We start from the raw sequence: 18635 nt of genomic DNA, 5'->3' as shown, positions 1-18635 counted from the left end.
CTGATAATATCCCCCTGTACCTGCCTGACAATGTCAGTATTATATCTGGCAGCTGATGGTTATGGGATCAATTACTGACCTGAGGATTAATCTGTGAACATAAAGAAACATTTAGTTTCACACTTTCACAGGATATGAGTGTCGCTGGGTAGGCCAGCATTCAGTTAGCTAAATTGGACATTCTGATTTCTCCCTGTGTCGACCGGAACAGGCGGCGGAATGTGGCAACTAGGGGCTTTTCACAGTGACTTCATTGCAGTGCTAACGTAAGCCTACTTGTGACAATAAAGATTATAATAAAATTCGAATTAGTCTATTATGATGCTCCATGCTAGACATTACAACTTCAAATGTAAGGAAAGTTTATTTGTCTTCAATTGCAGCGATTGTAGATAACACAGAATATTTTTAAAAATCAGATCGAGTGAATCTGCACATGGCAATCCCTTACACCTGTAGGTGATTCCTCACATCCAGCCCCACATGTGTCTCCAAAGTGAATATCCTCCAATATTAAAAAAATTAAACTTTGGAATGTAAGGTATTATTAAAGATTCACATTTAGTTCTTGTGATGAGATCGAATGACTGCTTGTTAAACAGGCATTGTGAAACATCCGAGATTGTTTAAATGATTCCATTTAAACGCAGACCATTATCATTCATCACCTCCTGTGAAAACCTGAAGAAGGTATTTTACAGACAAAACCAGGTTCTAAGGCTTTTTTAAAGTTAAGCAGCTCAAGAGAATAACACATGATCAGGCACATTTTCAACAAATCATTCACATTTTTACGGTTCAGATTAAACTCTGTCAGTGCTGCCCCAGTTATAGTGAGGTAGAGGACTGAATGTCTTTTTACAAAGAACAAAGAACAAAGAAATGTACAGCACAGGAACAGGCCCTTCGGCCCTCCAAGCCCGTGCCGACCATACTGCCCGACTAAACTACAATCTTCTACACTTCCTGGGTCCGTATCCTTCTATTCCCATCCTATTCATATATTTGTCAAGATGCCCCTTAAATGTCCCTATCGTCCCTGCTTCCACTACCTCCTCCGGTAGTGAGTTCCAGGCACCCACTACCCACTGCGTAAAAAACTTGCCTCGTACATCTACTCTAAACCTTGCCCCTCTCACCTTAAACCTATGCCCCCTAGTAATTGACCCCTCTACCCTGGGGAAAAGCCTCTGACTATCCACTCTGTCTATGCCCCTCATAATTTTGTATACCTCTATCAGGTCGCCCCTCAACCTCCTTCGTTCCAGTGAGAACAAACCGAGTTTATTCAATCGCTCCTCATAGCTTATGCCCTCCATACCAGGCAACATTCTGGTAAATCTCTTCTGCACCCTCTCTAAAGCCTCCACATCCTTCTGGTAGTGTGGCGACCAGAATTGAACACTATACTCCAAGTGTGGCCTAACTAAGGTTCTATACAGCTGCAACATGACTTGCCAATTCTTATACTCAATGCCCCGGCCAATGAAGGCAAGCATGCCGTATGCCTTCTTGACTACCTTCTCCACCTGTGTTGCCCCTTTCAATGACCTGTGGACCTGTACTCCTAGATCTCTTTGACTTTCAATACTCTTGAGGGTTCTACCATTCACTGTATATTCCCTACCTGCATTAGCCCTTCCAAAATGCATTTTGAATGATTGTTTGGATCAGTTTCCCCATCGCTGGCTAAATGTTTCCATCTCTGACTTTGTTGGCTAGATGTTACAGTGCTGGAACAGAGAACCACCTCTTGGAAAGGCTGAAATCACCATCAAAATTCTCTCGACCCCGAGGATTATGAACCCTAAGGTTGGATGTCATCTTGGAGATTTCCGCCTTCTCGATATTGATAAACAAAAGGCATTCAAAGGAAATGGGAGATTTTTAAAAAGCACAAATTTTTTGGGAGGGTGGGAGGCGATGCTTCTATGATTTAGCTCAGCTTGTGTCTCCACCCCCCAGATTCTGTTGGAAGTACTGTCCGGCTGTTTGACCTTTAATTCCTGCAGAATCCAGGCCAACCTTGGAGAGTTGGCACCCAATCTAATCCCTCAACAAAACATGAAGCATTGAGGAAGGAGAGGCTCTGGGCGCAGTAACAACAGGAAGAGACAAGGGAGGATGAAATGGGTGAAATACTCCACCAGCCAAGAACTACCTTGTGACGGAGGAGCAGAAATGATTTTGGCCAGAAAGGGAGTCGAATATATAAAAGATTGTACCGCCGCTCTCTATCAAATAATTCACAAAATATTTGAATATACTTAAAGTTAAACAAGTTGCGTTTTAACATTATTCGACAGATTAGAAATTAAGAGTCCATTCTAGCTGATCGAAATTGTTAAGTCTTGTTCTTTGCTGTGAAATTTCTGGGCAGTGCCACGTTAAACTGGTTTAAGAATGAACACCACATCATCCAGGACATAGTGGTCATTGTGCAGGTCCCCTTCGCACAGATATGGGAGTCGGGTGAAGGATTCAATGGCAAATCCCACCTTGCTGAACACGTCATTACTAAAACTGGCCACTTGCTCTTCCCACGTCTCTCCCGTCACCTCCAAATATTCTGACGGTCTCTCCCACTTACCACCTAGAAAAAATAAAATCAACCAGATTAAATAACTGGGTCAAAGTCCTGGAACTCACTTCATAACAGCACTGGGGTTGTTCCTACTACACATGGATTGCAGCAGTTCAAGAAGGTAACTCGCCACCACTTTCTCAAGGACAATTGGGGATGGACAATAAATGCTGGTCTAGCCAGTGACACCCGCAGCCCATGAATGACTTTAAAAAACGAACCAGTATTTCCGATTATCTCCCAGCTCAGTTTACGTAGTTCTGTAAGTGCCAGTGGCCCTCGCTAAAGTTGCCATTCCACACCAGTGATCACAGATAACAAGGGTTGCTGCGGGTTGTTCAACCACAGGGGACACCATATCTTGCTGGGAGAGGGGGCGACACGGTGACGCAGTGGTTAGCACTGCTGCCTCATGGCCCTGAGGTCCCGAGTTCAATCCTGGCCCCAAGTTCGGTCCCGGCCCCGGGTCACTGTCCATGTGGAGTTTGCACATTCTCCCCGTGTCTACATGGGTCTCAACCCCACAACCCAAAGATGTGCAGAGTAAGTGGATTGGCCATGCTAAATTGCCCCTTAATTGGGAAAAAAAAAATTGGGTATTCTAAATTTATTTTTTAAATGTTTTTTTAAAATTCTTTTTAAATATTTGCTGGGAGAGGAGAGTAAGGAGGACGATCTGTGTGCCAGGATTCTGAGTTATGAAGAAAGACTGGAGAAACCTGGGCTCTCAGCCTGCAAAAGGAGAGCCTGAGCATGATACATAGTTAAGGGTACTGGAAAATGTTAACTTAATTTAAATTAAACTTAATTAAACGGAGAGTAGGATATGGGCCATGGTGTCAAACTAGTAAAATGTAAATTTCGGACTGAGAAGACACAAAGAGTGGTCAACATGGGGAATGGAGTCTGAATGGAGGCAGGAGCCTGGGAATCATTTAAGAGACAGCTAGATATTTCCCTCATGCAGAGTAGGGTCTCTCTAGAATGGATAGTGTTAAGATGGGCTGAATGTCCTTCCAAATCCGTCATTAACTTGTCACCTTGTGACAGTTGAGCTCAGTTGTGATTCTCCCCACAGTGGAATTGCCTCCCAGCACCAGCAGTCTGTGTTTATATATGAAAAGAATAATCGGGTAGGTGGACGGATCGGGGAAGAGGAGCCAGATCATGCATCCCAGGAACAGACCTGCTAACAGGATAAGAAGGGAAAACCTGGTAAAAGTGAGAGAAGTTCACTGCTCAATTCTTGTTCCAAAATCAGGTGCCCTTGGGACTGCTCTTTAGCAATAAAAAAAAACAACCTGGGTAAATAACTTTAAAAATTGGTTTACTTCCATAAGACAGAATATTGAAAGGAACCAACAAATAACTTTGCTTATTTGTAACACAAGTCATGCCAAGAGGCACAAAATCTGCAGATACAGCATTTAATTCAGCCACAGAAATGCACCCACTTGATCTGTTTATGTTCATAACACAATTTACAGAGAACCTGTACAGGCAAAAACATTGATAATCCATACAATTTGCAGGTATAGAATCTATATGGATACATAGCACTGATATTCCATGCACAAACTATTGCGAAAACCTATGTACACATATAAACATACACAATCTATACACAGAATCTACATACACACTCAGTGAGCTGACCCACCCACTGGCTCACAAGACTTAAGGACCCGAGTCAAACCTCAACACCACAATGTCTTCAGATTGTGCCTCTGGTGCAGTATTGAGTAGCATCTGTAGAAGGATATGAACACACACATATACATACACACACACACACGCACAGAATCACTGCCATTTAGAGACACAACTTCCTCTCTGTGTGATGTTACAGCTACAGCTTCAGAACGGAAATAATTTCGCAATTAGAAACAGTCACACGTAGTTCCCAAGTTCAGTTCAAAGTGGTTGAACAATGGCGCTCCTGATGAGACTTGGAAAGATTCTCTTCTTTTACCTTCAAGCTGCCAGCCTTCACACAACAGGTGAGAAATTTGCCAACTCATTTTACTCTACTTTCCAGCCGAGCCTCCTCCAAATGACGAGCCTGCCGTATGATAGCGTGGGCACTGAATGAATTGTAATATTCCCTAGATATTCCCCTCTCTTTGTGTTTGAGCCTTGACGGTGAATACGCAAGGCAGATTAACCATGAGTGGTATCACTGCCAAGCTCAACCCAGTTTGTGCCCAATGTTTAATGGGACAGTGTAGAGGAAGTTTTACTCTGTTTCTAACCCCGTGCTATACCTGTCCTGGGGGTGTTTACTAGGTAGAGAATAGAGGAAGCTTTATTCTGTATTCAACCCCATGCTGAACCTGTCCTGGGAGTGTTTAATGGGACAGTGCAGAGGAAGCTTTACTCTGTATCTAACCCCGTGCTGAATTTTCCCTGGGAGTGTTTAATGGGATAGTGTAGAGGAAGCTTTACTCTGTACCTAACCCCGTGCTGTAACTGGCCTGGGAGTGTTTTGATGGGGACAGTGTTGAGGAAGCTTTGCTCTATATCTAACCCCGTGCTGTACCTGCCCCAGGAGTGTTTAATGGGACAGTGTAGAGGAAGCTTTACCCTGTATCGAACCCTCTGCTGACCTGTCCTGGCAGCGCTGCACTATTGGAGATGCAGTCATTCAGGTGAGATATTACACCCGGTCTCATCTGCCTGTTCAGGTGGGTGTGAAGGATCCTAGGTCATATTCCAAGAGTAGAGCGTTCTGGTGCCTTAATCAACATTTTGCCTGCAAGGCTTTTCACAGTAACTTCATTGAAACCTACTCGTGACAATAAGCGATTATTATACTAAAAATAAATGGAATGATTATTGCACGTTCTCCCAGTGTCTGCGTGGGTTTCCTCCGGGTGCTCCGGTTTCCTCCCACAAGTCCCGAAAGATGTGCTTGTTAGGTGAATTGGACATTCTGAATTCTCCCTCTGTGTACCCAAACAGGCGCTGGGGTGTGGCGGCTAGGGGATTTTCACAGTAAGTTCATTGAGTGTTAATGTAAGCCTACTTGTGACAATAAAAGATTATTAGAGATCTTACTGTACACAAAATGGATGTCATTTTTCAACACAAGAACAGCAACAACATATTGTAACACTTTCTACATGAAGTGCTTTAAATTTTTGAGAGTTTGTAACAGTCTGTTTAAATGTCCCTTATGTTTACTCTAGGCGCTAATCCACCTTTTTTTTTGGTAAGCAGTGGGACATAGAACAACAAAATTATTTTTTGTTGTGAAGTTGTTGCTGGTGGCAGCTTGAGTCAGAATTCTGTTTTTTTTTAATACTGAAAAGAGCCAGCTCCTTCAGAGATGGGCGGCTGTAACTAAGAACATCAGCAGATCTCCTATTGTTTTCTTTAAAAAGGATTAAGCACGTCTTAAAACCATTTCTAACCAGGTGGATGGGATAATTTTTTGGAACAAAAATATTTCACCAGGAGCTGGCGATTTGTGAGTTACAGTGTTTAGCGAGGGCCAAAATAGCTCTCAAAAACTTTTAGCAAAGAAAAGGCAAAAAGGAGAACAACATTTGCTTTAAAGACAGTAAGTAAAATATGAAATGATGAAAAATCTGGCTTTTGTCTAGGAGAAGCCACAGAATCCCAGAATAGTTACAGCAGAGAAATAGGCTATTTGGTCTGTCGTATTTGTGCTGTCTCTCTGAAGGAGCATAGTCAACTGGTGTCTGGCAAAAACGTCTTTGAATATAATTGCCACTAAAAATGATTAGTTCTGCAGTTATGTGCCCTCACTTCCTCAGTTGCCCAACATTGGACTATTTATACAGAATGCAGTTCAATACCAGGAACTCAATTCTGCTATCCGTACGATTGCATAACTTCTGCTCACATGAAATCACTGCCTTTTGAGGTGAAAAAAAACTCTTTGCAAAAAAAAAATCAATTTTGGCTTCAAGCCATATCACACAGGCTTCCCCAAGATCCTTTCCTCACGGGCTTTGACGGGAGGTGTCACCAGCTAGTTCGTTGTGTTCAGAGGGAGGGTGCGGGCCTCACAGCTGAGTCCAATTCCCCACCCTCGGTGGACACGCGGGCTGCTGGTAGTGGGCCACTGTAGAGCAATTAAGGGAAAGAATCCTGCTTTGTCTAATCCCTCCTCTTGCTCCGTCTCCCAGCACAGACTTGGGTCTGTGAATCTACATGGTACAGTGCTACAACAAACACTGGCTTTATCACAATGGACATGTCACAATGACAATTGCATCCTTATGTTGAGCACTCGTAGTCAACCAGAAAAGGAATTGTCAAATATTTTTCCATGGAGACCATGCCCCAAGCAAGCTAAAAGTGTAATGTGGACTGAGCAACTTTCACAGACCTGAGCTTTTGAATATGAGAACTCTCCAACCCATCATCTTAAAAGGTGGAACTAAGAACCCATTTAAGGAACACGTGTCTGCAAAACTGATCCAATGTTAATTCAAAAAAAATCCAAAGAGAAGGTCATGGGCCACTGGGTGTCGGTTAGGGAGGAGGCAGACATTTGTAAAGTTGCGTCCTGCAAATAAATCTAGTTTTTGGTTAAACGATTGGCATTTGGTTTCATACTTCACCATCTAGGTATCAGAAGTTTAACATTCTTGACTATTGCTGCACTCATTCAGGTGAGTGGAGAGGACACCGTCACACTCCTGACTTGTGGATGGTGGAAAAGCTTTGGGGAGTCAGGGGGCGAGTAACCCAGCAAGAAAATACCCAGCCTCTGACCTGCTCTTGAAGCCGCAGCATTTATATGGCTGGTCCAGTTGAGTTTCTGGTGAATGGTCACCCCCACAGTGCTGATGGAGGAGGATTCAACAGAGATAACGCAGTGAATGTAAAGGGAGGATGGGGAAATTCTCATTTATTTGCTAACTCCCTGGAACTCGTGTAGCGCAAAAATGATGTTCGCCACCTATCAGCGCAAGCCGGGATGGGCTGATTAATGGTTTTGCATGCTGTGTTTACACTTAATATTCAGCAGCAAGAAAAGACGGAATTAAATAACAATGTGTATTCCCAACAGGCTTTGCTGCTCAAGAATGTACTGTAACCGTCAACCAAGAACCTTTCATTGAAGGACGCGTGAACCATAACATGACAATTAGCTGCAATTTCACTTCTTTCCATTGCATGGGTAAAGCTAAAGTGCTGTGGTTCAGTATCAACACCAACAAGACGATAAATCTGTGTTCGGGAGCCTGTTCAAAGACAGAGACTAAGGAGAGGTTTTCTCTGTCCGGCCCGAGAGACATTGCCTCCTTGAGAATTCAACATGTGACCCAAAATGACAATGGCATGTATTACTGTGGTATCGCCTTCCAGGGGTCCTCCATCGCCAAGTCCAAACAAACGGGAAACGGTACAATGGTTGTGGTCAAAGGTCAGTTACACAGGTTTGAGGTTTCCTAGAAACGGACTCAGCTTCCTGGCAGAACGATAGACACTGGTCAATGGCAGCAGCAGATCGGGTGGGGGGGGGGTTTAAACTTTATTATTGTTTTTGTTATTTACACTGAAGGGTCAGAGGGAGTGTATACACCTGTTGGGTTAAGTTGAGGTGTTAATGTTAATTTATTATTTATGTACGGGGGGGGGGGGGGGGGTATGGGGGGTTGCTTTTCTAGATTGTGTTTTGTACTTAACCCTGTTGGGTTCCTTTTTTTTTTCCTCATTTTGTTATTGATATTTTATGAAAACCTTTAATAAATTTTTTTATTTTTTTTTAAACGGACTCAGCTGCTGTCAGTGCACTGGACAGGGTTACAATAACACATTGTCCCGTTGCTCCCGGCACAAGAAGTTCAAGATAGGGTGATCTCGGGTGTATGGGTCGGGGAGGGCAAGGTGTCGGAAATACACCAGGAGTTGAAAGAAGAGGGGGAAGCGCTGGTAGAAGAGTTGAAGGGTAAATGGGAGGAGGAGCTGGGGGAGGAGATCGAGGAAGGTCTGTGGGCTGATGCCCTAGGTAGGGTTAATTCCTCCTCCTCGTGTGCCAGGTTCAGCCTGATACAAGTCCGGGTCAAGCCAAGCTGGGGGCTAGCAATATTTGGAGTAGTGGACGAACCGGGAGTGCAGGAGGCGAAAGAGGCCGGCATTCTGGCCTTTGCATCCCTAGTAGCCCGGCGAAGGATCTTGCTAATGTGGAAGGAGGCGAAGCCCCCCAGCCTGGAGAAATTATATGGCTGGGTTCATAAAGTTGGAGAGAATTAAGTTCGCCTCGAGAGGGTCTGCGCAGGGGTTCTACAGGCGGTGGCAACCGTTCCTAGACTATCTTGCGGCGCGTTAGAGAAAGGTCGGTCAGCAGCAGCAGCAACCTTGGGGGGGGGGGGGGGGGGGGGAGACGTCCTGGGAGGGGGGGGGGGGGAAGGGGGGACTGCCTGGGAGGGTGGATGAGCAAGAGATAACATGAAGGGTTGGGGAAACTGGCACGTACGGGTGAGGGCCAGTGTACAAAGCTGTGTAAATATATCATTTTGCCATGTATATATCTTGCTCTGCGCGATTTCTCTTTTTTTTTTGTTACGATAGGGGGGGATTAGTGTTTGTAAGGGAGAAAAATTGTGTTAAAAAACTTTAATAAATATATATTTTTTAAAAAACCAATAACACATTGTATTAAGCATTGCGCCAACCTGTCCACATTTTGAAACATTTGTACAGATTAAGTGAATGGGAGTGAATTGAAATGAAAATAACAGTGGCAAAAGGGTGTGTCGGGGTGGACAGTGGGTGGAATCAAATTGAAGGCCTGGTTGGGAAATTAGTAGAGTGGAAGGAGACTGAGAGTATGTATTCTAATTAGCAGGATGTGGCGAGTTGTATCTGCAAGGGTCTACCAGGGCCTCAACTATTCACTTTATCCATGAACAACTTATTTAAAAAAAAAAAGAAATTTAGAGTACCCAATTCATTTTTTCTAATTAAGGGGCAATTTAGCATGGCCAATCCACCTACCCTGACATCTTTGGGTTGTGGGGGTGAAATCCACGCAGACACGGGGAGAATGTTCAAATGGACAGTGACCCAGGGCCGGGATTCGAACCCGGGTCCTCAGTGCCATAGGCAGCAATGCTAACCACTGCGCCGCCTTTCCATGAACAATTTATAATGGAATGGAACAGAAAAACTTTGGACTGGGGGGGGGGCGGGGGCTGAAGCAACATAGGTTTACCAGAATTATACCAGGACTTCAAGGGTTAAGCTACAAGTAGACCTTGCACAATTAGGGTTGTATTCCCTGGAATTTAGAAGGGGGGGGGGGGCGGTAAATCAAGATTTTCATGTTATTAAAGGAAACAAGTAGGCTGGATTGGGAATAACTATTTCCGCTGGTTGGGGGTCTGAGTCCAAAAATTCAAACCAGGTTATTCAGGTGTGAAATCGGACACGCAACTACACAGAAACGGTGGTAAAAGTTTGGAATACTCTTATGCAAACTGTAATTAATGTTGGATTAATTTTTAATCTTAAATCTGAGATTGATAGATTTTGGTCAAAGGCATTAAGGGATATGGGGCATGGGTGGGTATATGGAGTTAGCTCCAGCAGCTAAATGGCCTCCTCCTGGTCTTATGTTCCTAGATAAACCTTGCACATCATGAAAGACTATATAATCAGCAGTAAAAAAAGTTTAAATGTTTATTTGGCAATTCCGATGATGTTATATCACAGCATAAAATGATAGTCTCCATTTGTAAGGTCTATAAACTACCACTTCATCTTAACTTGTGTATGGGTGTTGTGTATGGGTGTCAGAAGTTGTTTAAAGGGCTAGATACAGTGAGAGCTGTCTGAGTTTAGAATTTGTGAGCGCCCCATGGCTTCAGAGTTCCTCTTGCACCGTTTACCATGCTGATTATTTAGGTATCTCAACAAGTGTATGGTTTTTGCAGGCATCTTTTTATTGGGGTGGGGGTGGTCCTTTTACGCAGGTTTCAGTGCAGTTTTCATTCGCTTGATCAGCCGCACGTGAAATTTACCTTCTCACTCGCTTGCAGAAACAAAAATTAGCATCTGAACCGAGTGAGGTAAATAGTATAGGTGCATTTTAAGTGGGAGCTAGATAAAGATATGAAGGAGGAAGCAATGGAAGAATGTGCTGATATACAGAGTGTGGGAGGAAGCTTGGCTGGAGCGTAAAATACCAGTGAGAACTAGCTGGGCCAAATGGCCTGTTTCCGTGCTGTGTTACATGCAATTCCTCCTTTCTCCTCTGCCCTGTCTCTGATCAGGACCATTCCAGGCTGGTCCGAACTACCGCCCTCTGTTGGGACAGGTGACAATGTATTCGACAGGCTGCCATCTCATTGTCCTGACCCACTCCCGACCAGAGCTCCTAGGAAGTAGAGGAATTTCAGGAACTGTGACAACTCTGATCGAAGAAATACAACAAACCAAATTGCAATAGAAAGATAACACAAGCCAGCAAAGATTAAAGAAGCGATCTGTGTATTTTTAATTGCAGGTGACATGGGATCAGATCTATGGCTCCAATCAACACTGATAATCGTTCTCTCCCTATACACCATCTGCATCACCATTCTGCTTGTAGTGAGTTGTTGACAGCGCATTTCAACCTCTTCTCTATTGTCATCTAAAGAAAGTTAATTTGGAGAGAGAAAATGAACAAGCATAAAGAAAAATTGGGATTTCGGGGCAGCTCAGGGTTTAAAAAAACAAAACAAAAAAAAAAAAAAAACTTAATTCTCGGGATGTGGCAAGTCCGCAATTAATTGCCTATCCACTAAAAACTGTTTCTCCTCATTCACTCTAGCAAAATCTCTCAATTTTGAATCTGCCCTTAGCCTTCTCTGTTCGAAGGAGACCAATCCCAGTTTCTCCACATACTGAAGTCGTTCATTCCAGCTTGTCATTCCAGTAGATCCCCTTTGCATCCTCTCCAAGCCCTCAATGCCTTCCTAAAGTACGGTGCCCAGAATTGGCAACAATAGTCCAGTTGGAGCTCAACCAGTGTTTTATTAAACGTTTACCATAACTTCCTTGCTTTAGTACGCAATGCCTCGGTTTATATCGCTATGGGTCCATTTTGAGTTTTTACAAAGACCTTTACAACTTTAAAGACTTGTTTATGTGATCCCCAAGTGTCTCTTTTCCTGAACCCATTAAAAATTACACCATTGTTGCAAATATTTTTAAAATGTTATTCTCATAATGCGGACAATAGTGTCAATGCCACCATTTATTGTCTATCCCTAATTGCCCTGAGAACATGAGGGTGCAATGGAATGACTTGCTAGGCCCCTTAGTCAATCGTACTGGGGTGGGACTGGAGTCACATATAATTCTAGACCAGGGAGGGTCATCAGGTTTCCTTCCCTAAGGGACAACAGTGAACCCGTTGGCTTTGTCAAAAGTCCAACCAGGTTCATGATCACTTTGATTGATCCCAGTTATTTTTATTTCCAACTTATTTTTCTTAAACTGTATTCAAATCTCAAATTCCCTGACTTATTAGCCCCAGCCTCTGGCTTACTAGTTGAGCAACATAGCCTGTAATGCCCAAAGCTATTGCCATGCTTAACATGCTGCAACTGACAATAGCAGTAAATGGAAATGGGTTAGTGCCATTTTCCCGATTTGGGAGGTTTACATGGGGAGGACTGAACTAGTGAAAATGTGTAACAAAGATGAATGGAACAGCCTCCATATCTCACCTGTCTTTATCTTTTTGCAGCAAACCATCAGGTCAATGAAGAAGGCTAATTCTGCTCACAACCACGACAGCAACATTGTATGTAGATATTGTTAACCTTTTAATTGGAAATGCAGTGGTTTATCCTAGGATTCTCTGGGAAGCTAGGGAGGAGATTGCTGAGCCTTTGGCTTTGATCTTTAAGTCATCTTTGTCTACAGGAATAGTGCCAGAAGACTGGAGGATAGCAAATGTTGTCCCCTTGTTCAAGAAGGGGAGTAGAGACAACCCCGGTAACTATAGACCAGTGAGCCTTACTTCTGTTGTGGGCACAATCTTGGAAAGGTTTATAAGAGATAGGGTGTATAATCACCTGGAAAGGAATAATTTGATTAGAGATAGTCAACACGGTTTTGTGAAGGGTAGGTCGTGCCTCACAAACCTTATTGAGTTCTTTGAGAAGGTGACCAAACAAGTGGATGAGGGTAAAGCAGTTGATGTGGTGTATATGGATTTCAGTAAAGCGTTTGATAAGGTTCCCCACGATAGGCTACTGCAGAAAATATGGAGGCATGGGATTCAGGGAGATTTAGCAGTTTGGATCAGATATTGGCTAGCTGGAAGAAGACAAAGGGTGGTGGTTGATGGGAAGTGTTCAGACTGTGGTCCAGTTACTAGTGGTGTACCACAAGGATCTATTTTGGGGCCACTGCTGTTTGTCATTTTTATAAATGACCTGGAGGAGAACGTAGAAGGATGGGTGAGTAAATTTGCAGATAATACTAAAGTCGGTGGAGTTGTGGACAGTGCAGAAGGATGTTACAAGTTACAGAGGGACATAGATAAGCTGCAGCGCTGGGCTGAGAGGTGGCAAATGGAGTTTAATGCAGAAAAGTGTGAGGTGATTCATTTTGGAAGGAATAACAGGAAAACAGAGCACTGGGCTAATGGTAAGATTCTTGGCAGTGTGGATGAGCACAGAGATCTCGGTGTCCATGTACATAGATCCCTGAAAGTTGCCACCCAGGTTGAGAGGGTTGTTAAGAAGGCATACGGCGTGTTAGCTTTTATTGGTAGAGGGATTGAGTTTCAGAGCCATGAGGTCATGTTGCAGCTGTACAAAACTCTGGTGCGGCCGCATTTGGCGTATTGCATGCAATTCTGGTCACTGCATTATAGGAAGGATGTGGAAGCATTGGAAAGGGTGCAGAGGAGATTTACCAGAATGTTGCCTGGTATGGAGGGAAGATCTTATGAAGAAAGGCTGAGGGACTTGAGGCTGTTTTCGTTAGAGAGAAGAAGGTTGAGAGGTGACTTAATTGAGGCATACAAGATGATCAGAGGATTGGATAGGGTGGACAGTGAGAGCCTTCTTCCTCAGATGGGGATGTCTAGCACGAGGGGACATAGCTTTAAATTGAGGGGAGATAGATATAAGACAGATGTCAGAGGTAGGTTCTTTACTCAGAGAGTAGTAAGGGCGTGGAATGCCCTGCCTGCAACAGTAGTGGACTCACCAACACTAAGGCCATTCAATTGGTCATTGGGTAGACATATGGACGATCATGGACTAGTGTAGATGGGCTTTAGAGGGGTTTCACAGGTCGGCGCAACATCGAGGGCCGAAGGGCCTGTACTGCGCTGTAATGTTCTATGTTCTATGGTGTTGAGGCTCTGCCTTTCTATACTGGTGGACAGGAAAGATTCCATGGTACCAGGACATTGGAAGTCCAAGGAATGCACCCCCCCCCCAACTACCACCTGCAAGAAAAGCAAACAGATTAACAGCTCATTTAACTCTAACTATTGGGACCTTTCTGGGTAACAATTGGCAGATACCTTTGTTACTTCAAAACATTGCTCATCTGCTGGGTCATCCTGAGGGGGTGCTATATAAAGGCAGATCCTTTCTTTCAGAGTCAAATAACCCTCCACTTGCCCTCAATTAGATATTTCATAATCAAGTTGTGCCTATCCTACCCCTTATGCCAGGACACCAGTTGATAAACACCAATGTCAGTCATGGTTCAATGGGGAGCACTCTGTCTTCCAGGTCAGAAGGTTGTGGGTTCAAATCCCAATCCAAAGACTGAACACGAAAAACAAGGCTGACAGTCCCAATGCTGAGAGTGTGTTGCACTGCTGGAGGCTACCATCTTTCAGTGCCGATGTTAAACCAAGGCCCTGTCTGCCCCTTGGTTGGGTATAGAAGGCACAAGTTTGAAGAATAGCAGGGGTGTTCATCCCAATGTCTTTATTCCTCAAAGAAGCGGCACGGTAAGAATGTGCAAACTCAGTGGTTAGCACTGTTGCTTCACAGCGCCAGGGACCCGAGTTTGATTCCCGGCTTGGGTCACTGTATGTGCGGAGTCTACAATGTTCTCCCAGTGTCTGCGTGGGTTTCCTCTGGGTGCTCCGGTTTCCTCCCACAAGTCCCAAAACATGCTTGTTAGGTGAATTGGACATTCTGAATTCTCACTCTGTGTACCCGAACAGGCGCCGGATTGTGGCGACTAGTGGCTTTTCACAGTAACTTCATTGCAGTGTTAATGTAAGCCTACTTGTGACACTAATAAAGATTATTGAAACAGATTATTTGGCCATTGGCAAATTGTTTTGTGGGAGCTTTCTTTGTACAAATTGCCATCATGTTTCCTACATTACAACAGTGACTACGCAACAAGTATTTAATTGATTTCAAAGTGTCTGGTAATTGTGAAAGCCTCAACCAAAATGCAAGTCTTCTTTTCTCAATTTCTCCCTCCAACTTCCCCTTCTGTGTCTAACTGTTTTCTGTCCACTGCCCACAGCCTAACGAAGAGGAGAAGAGCAAAGTTTGCAAAGACCTTGCAATGGAGTTCAACAGAAAATACAAAAATAAAAACCAGCAGACAACTTTAGTAAGTGCAGTATGAGTGAGAATCCGGGTGGATCCAGGCTCTATTTGTAAAGAACTCTGGCCAGAGAGTTTAGAGAATGAGAGAAAGCAGGTTCCTGCTGAATTGAGTCATTGACTCACCTGGGCGAGATTGTAACTCATTCAGAACTCGCTCAATTGAACAGAGTTAAAATCAAGCGTCCCATGAGGTTTTAATATACCTGTCTCTTCGAGGGGGTTTCAGTGTGGCCTCTGACAAACACTGAAAAATGTTGCTCTGTGGATCCCACACACACAGTTAGATAATTAAATAGCATCAGAAACCAGAATAATGGAATACTAGGACCAGAAAACTGAAGGGGTGTGTACCCCTGCACATAATATTTTCTGATAATATCCCCTTGTACCTGCCTGACAATGTCAGTATTATATCTGGCAGCTGATGGTTATGGGATCAATTACTGACCTGAGGATTAATCTGTGAACATAAAGAAACATTTAGTTTCACACTTTCACAGGATATGAGTGTCGCTGGGTTGGGTAGCATTCATTTCCCATCCCAAATAGTCCCAAGAATGTGGTGCTTAGCCATCTCCCTGAACTGCAACGATGTGTGTGGTGCAGATACACCCACAGTATTGTTAGGAAGGGAGTCGCAGGATTTTGACCCAGTGACAGTGAAGGAACGGCAATATGGGATATCCTGACATCAAGTCAGGATGGTGTGCGATTGGGAGTGGAATTTGAAGGTGGCAATGTTCCCTGATGTCTGCTGCCCTTGTCCTTTCAAGTTGTTTTAAAAAAAAAAAAATTAGAGTATCCAATTCTTTTTTTCCAATTAAGGGGCAATTTAGCGAGGCCAATCCACCTACCCTGCACATCTTTTTGGTTGTGGGAGTGAGACCCATGGAGACACGGGGAGAATGTGCAAAATCCAACCGGACAGTGACCCGGGGAAGGGATCGATCCCGGGTCCTCGGAGCCATGAGGCAGCAGTGTAAACCACTGAACCGCTCGTCCTTTGAAGTTGTAGAGGTCAAGGGATTTGGAATGTGCTGTTGAAGAAAGCTTGGCAAGTTGCTTCAATGCATCTTGTAAATGGTACACACTGCTGCCACTGTGTGCCAATGGCGGAGGAAGTGAATGTTTAAGGTGGCGGATGGGGTGTCAATCAAGCGGGCTGCTTTGTCTTGGAGGGGGTTGAGTTTCTTCAGCGTACCCATTCAGAGTGGAGAGTACTGCATCACACGTCCCACTTCATTAGGCAGGAGTCTGCTGGTCTCAATAAAGTGATCCTTTGAAACTGGCTCAAATTTAGCCAGTCACAGTTTGGAAAGTGGACCAAGATTTAGCAGTGGCATTTCTAGCTGGTAGACCACAAGATGTGGCAAGAAAATGTACCACCATGACACTTCCGGGGAATTCCCCAATCTCAGCTGGACTGATTGGAAAGGGGGCCAGCAGTTGGGACGCACACTTAGTGAGTGTGTCACTGTCCTCTCATCTTGCTCCACGTCACCAACCATCAATGTGCCCTCCCATCACCCACCTTAATGCCCCATCCCAATCAGTTCCCTTCCCTCACAGCTACTTGACTTAGTTCTCGATCAAACACAAAGCAAAGTGCAGCCTGAGCCCTGCGTTGAAACAGTGAGGAACATGTTCACTCTCAAGAACAGCTGGGGGAAACTTTGACCCAGTTCTACTTGTGCTGCCTCTAGGCTGGGGAGTGCTGGCTGCTTTAATGCCATTTCTAACATGGTCAATTCTGTTCTTTGTATTCGTAGCAAGAGGTACAAACCCATTGTGCTGAGAACAATGACGCCATCTATCAGAATGCCTGAGGGTTCAATTGCCAAACATGAGGGCCGAATGTTCAGTTCCAGGGCACTACAGAAAATTTGATTAAAGGTAAAATATAATGACACCAGATTGGGTTTTCTCCCAATCATTTTGTTTCAACGGTGATAATGGACTTCCTTGTGACTAGAAAATAAAATAAAGGAGATCCACAGTCAACAAGCTTAATCATCAAGCAGCAACGTAGGAAGATTTTAATCCGGGAAAGAGCAGTTTTTAAACTCTGATGTAACCAGTTTGTTGTATCTGGAAAACATTGCTTTTCTACACTTCAACTACCCTTGCACTGATGGACTTCAAACCTGTATCTGAAACTTTTATGAATTGCTAACTGCTAACGTGGGTCAGATTGACCGGAGGTCAACGCCAAAATCTTTTGTTTCCAGGGTTATCTGCTGCTCAATGTGTCAGAGGGTTTTCATTGGTTCTGAACAGAATCCGGAGATACAGCTACAACTTTCAAAGCTCAAAACCATCCAAGACAAAGCAGCCCGCTTGATCAGCACCCCATCCACCACCTTAGACACTCATACCATTCACCACTGTACCATCTGGAAGACACCCTGTAGTAACTCACCAACTCTCCTTTCACAGCATCTTACAAACCTGCGCCATATACCACCAAGCAGAACAAGGGCAGTAGCCACATGGAAACACCACCAGCTGCAGGTTCATCCCTAAGCTACTTATTATCCTGACTAGGAACTATAATCGCCGTTCCTTCACTGTCCCTGAATCAAACTCTGGGAACTGATTCCTAACAGCACCAAGGATGTACCTACACCACGTGGACTGCAGCGGTTCAAGGCGGCAGCTCACAACCGCCTTCACAAGGGCAATTAGGGATGGGCATTAAATGCCAGCCTTGATAGTGACACCCACAACCCAAGAAATGATTTTCAAAAAACATTCGAGAGAACAAAACTTCTTGACTACAGTAGCTGTCACCCACCACCTCACATCATGATGGATGGGCACAGAAGAACACAGGGAACCTGGCCTGTGCTAGCAGAAAGTGTCACAAAGATTTCAGCAAAGCACAGTGTTGAGCAACACAATCAACTGCTGTATTGTGATTGTACTGTTATTTTTTTGGCATAATTAGATGATGCTCAGTGGAGTGTTTGTTTTTAAGAACCTTAGAATTCCTACAGTGGGGCGGCATGGTGTCGCAGTGGTTGGCACTGCTGCCTCACTGCGTCGAGGACCCGGGTTCGATCCCGGCCCCGGGTACGTCCATGTGGAGTTTGCACATTCTCCCTCTGTCTGCGTGGGTCACACCGCCACAACCCAAAGATGTGCAGGATAGGTGGATTGGCAAGGCTAAATTGCCCCAAAATTGGAAAAAAAAAAGAATTGGGTACTCTAAATTTAGAGACAAAAAAATAATTCCTACAGTGCAGAATGAGGCCATGAGGCCCATCAAATCTGCACTGACCCTCTGAAAGAGCACCAACCCACTCCCCCGCAACTCCACCTAACCTGCACATCTTTGGACACTAAGGGGCAATTTACCATGGCTAATCCATGTAGCCTGCACATCTTCGGACTGCGGGAGGAAACCGGAGCTCTTGGAGGAAACCCACGCGGACACGGGGAGAACATGCAAATTCCACACAGTCACCCAAGGTCGGAATTGA

The 18635-nt window shown here is 44.3% G+C and overlaps 1 protein-coding gene across 3 annotated transcripts in view; it reads right to left on the bottom strand.

The window, feature by feature from the left end:
- Window positions 1–345: 345 nt before the first annotated feature.
- mettl9 (methyltransferase 9, His-X-His N1-histidine) overlaps window positions 346–18635 on the bottom strand; it is a 40388-nt gene continuing 22098 nt past the window's right edge. The window contains exon 5 of one of the 3 annotated variants that reach the window (XM_072481500.1): window positions 346–2593. In XM_072481500.1, coding sequence (XP_072337601.1) covers window positions 2388–2593 — 206 coding nt within the window. In that variant the 3' untranslated portion in view covers window positions 346–2387. Of the gene's footprint in view, window positions 2594–10235; window positions 11199–18635 lie in introns of those variants that run through there. The other 2 variants (XM_072481501.1, XM_072481499.1) reach the window with 2 other exon arrangements.

Source organism: Scyliorhinus torazame, chromosome 17, assembly GCF_047496885.1.
Source record: "Scyliorhinus torazame isolate Kashiwa2021f chromosome 17, sScyTor2.1, whole genome shotgun sequence".
NCBI lineage: Eukaryota > Metazoa > Chordata > Chondrichthyes > Carcharhiniformes > Scyliorhinidae > Scyliorhinus > Scyliorhinus torazame.
The sequence above is the reverse complement of the archived record's forward strand: the minus strand, read 5'-3'. Positions and strand labels throughout refer to the sequence as shown.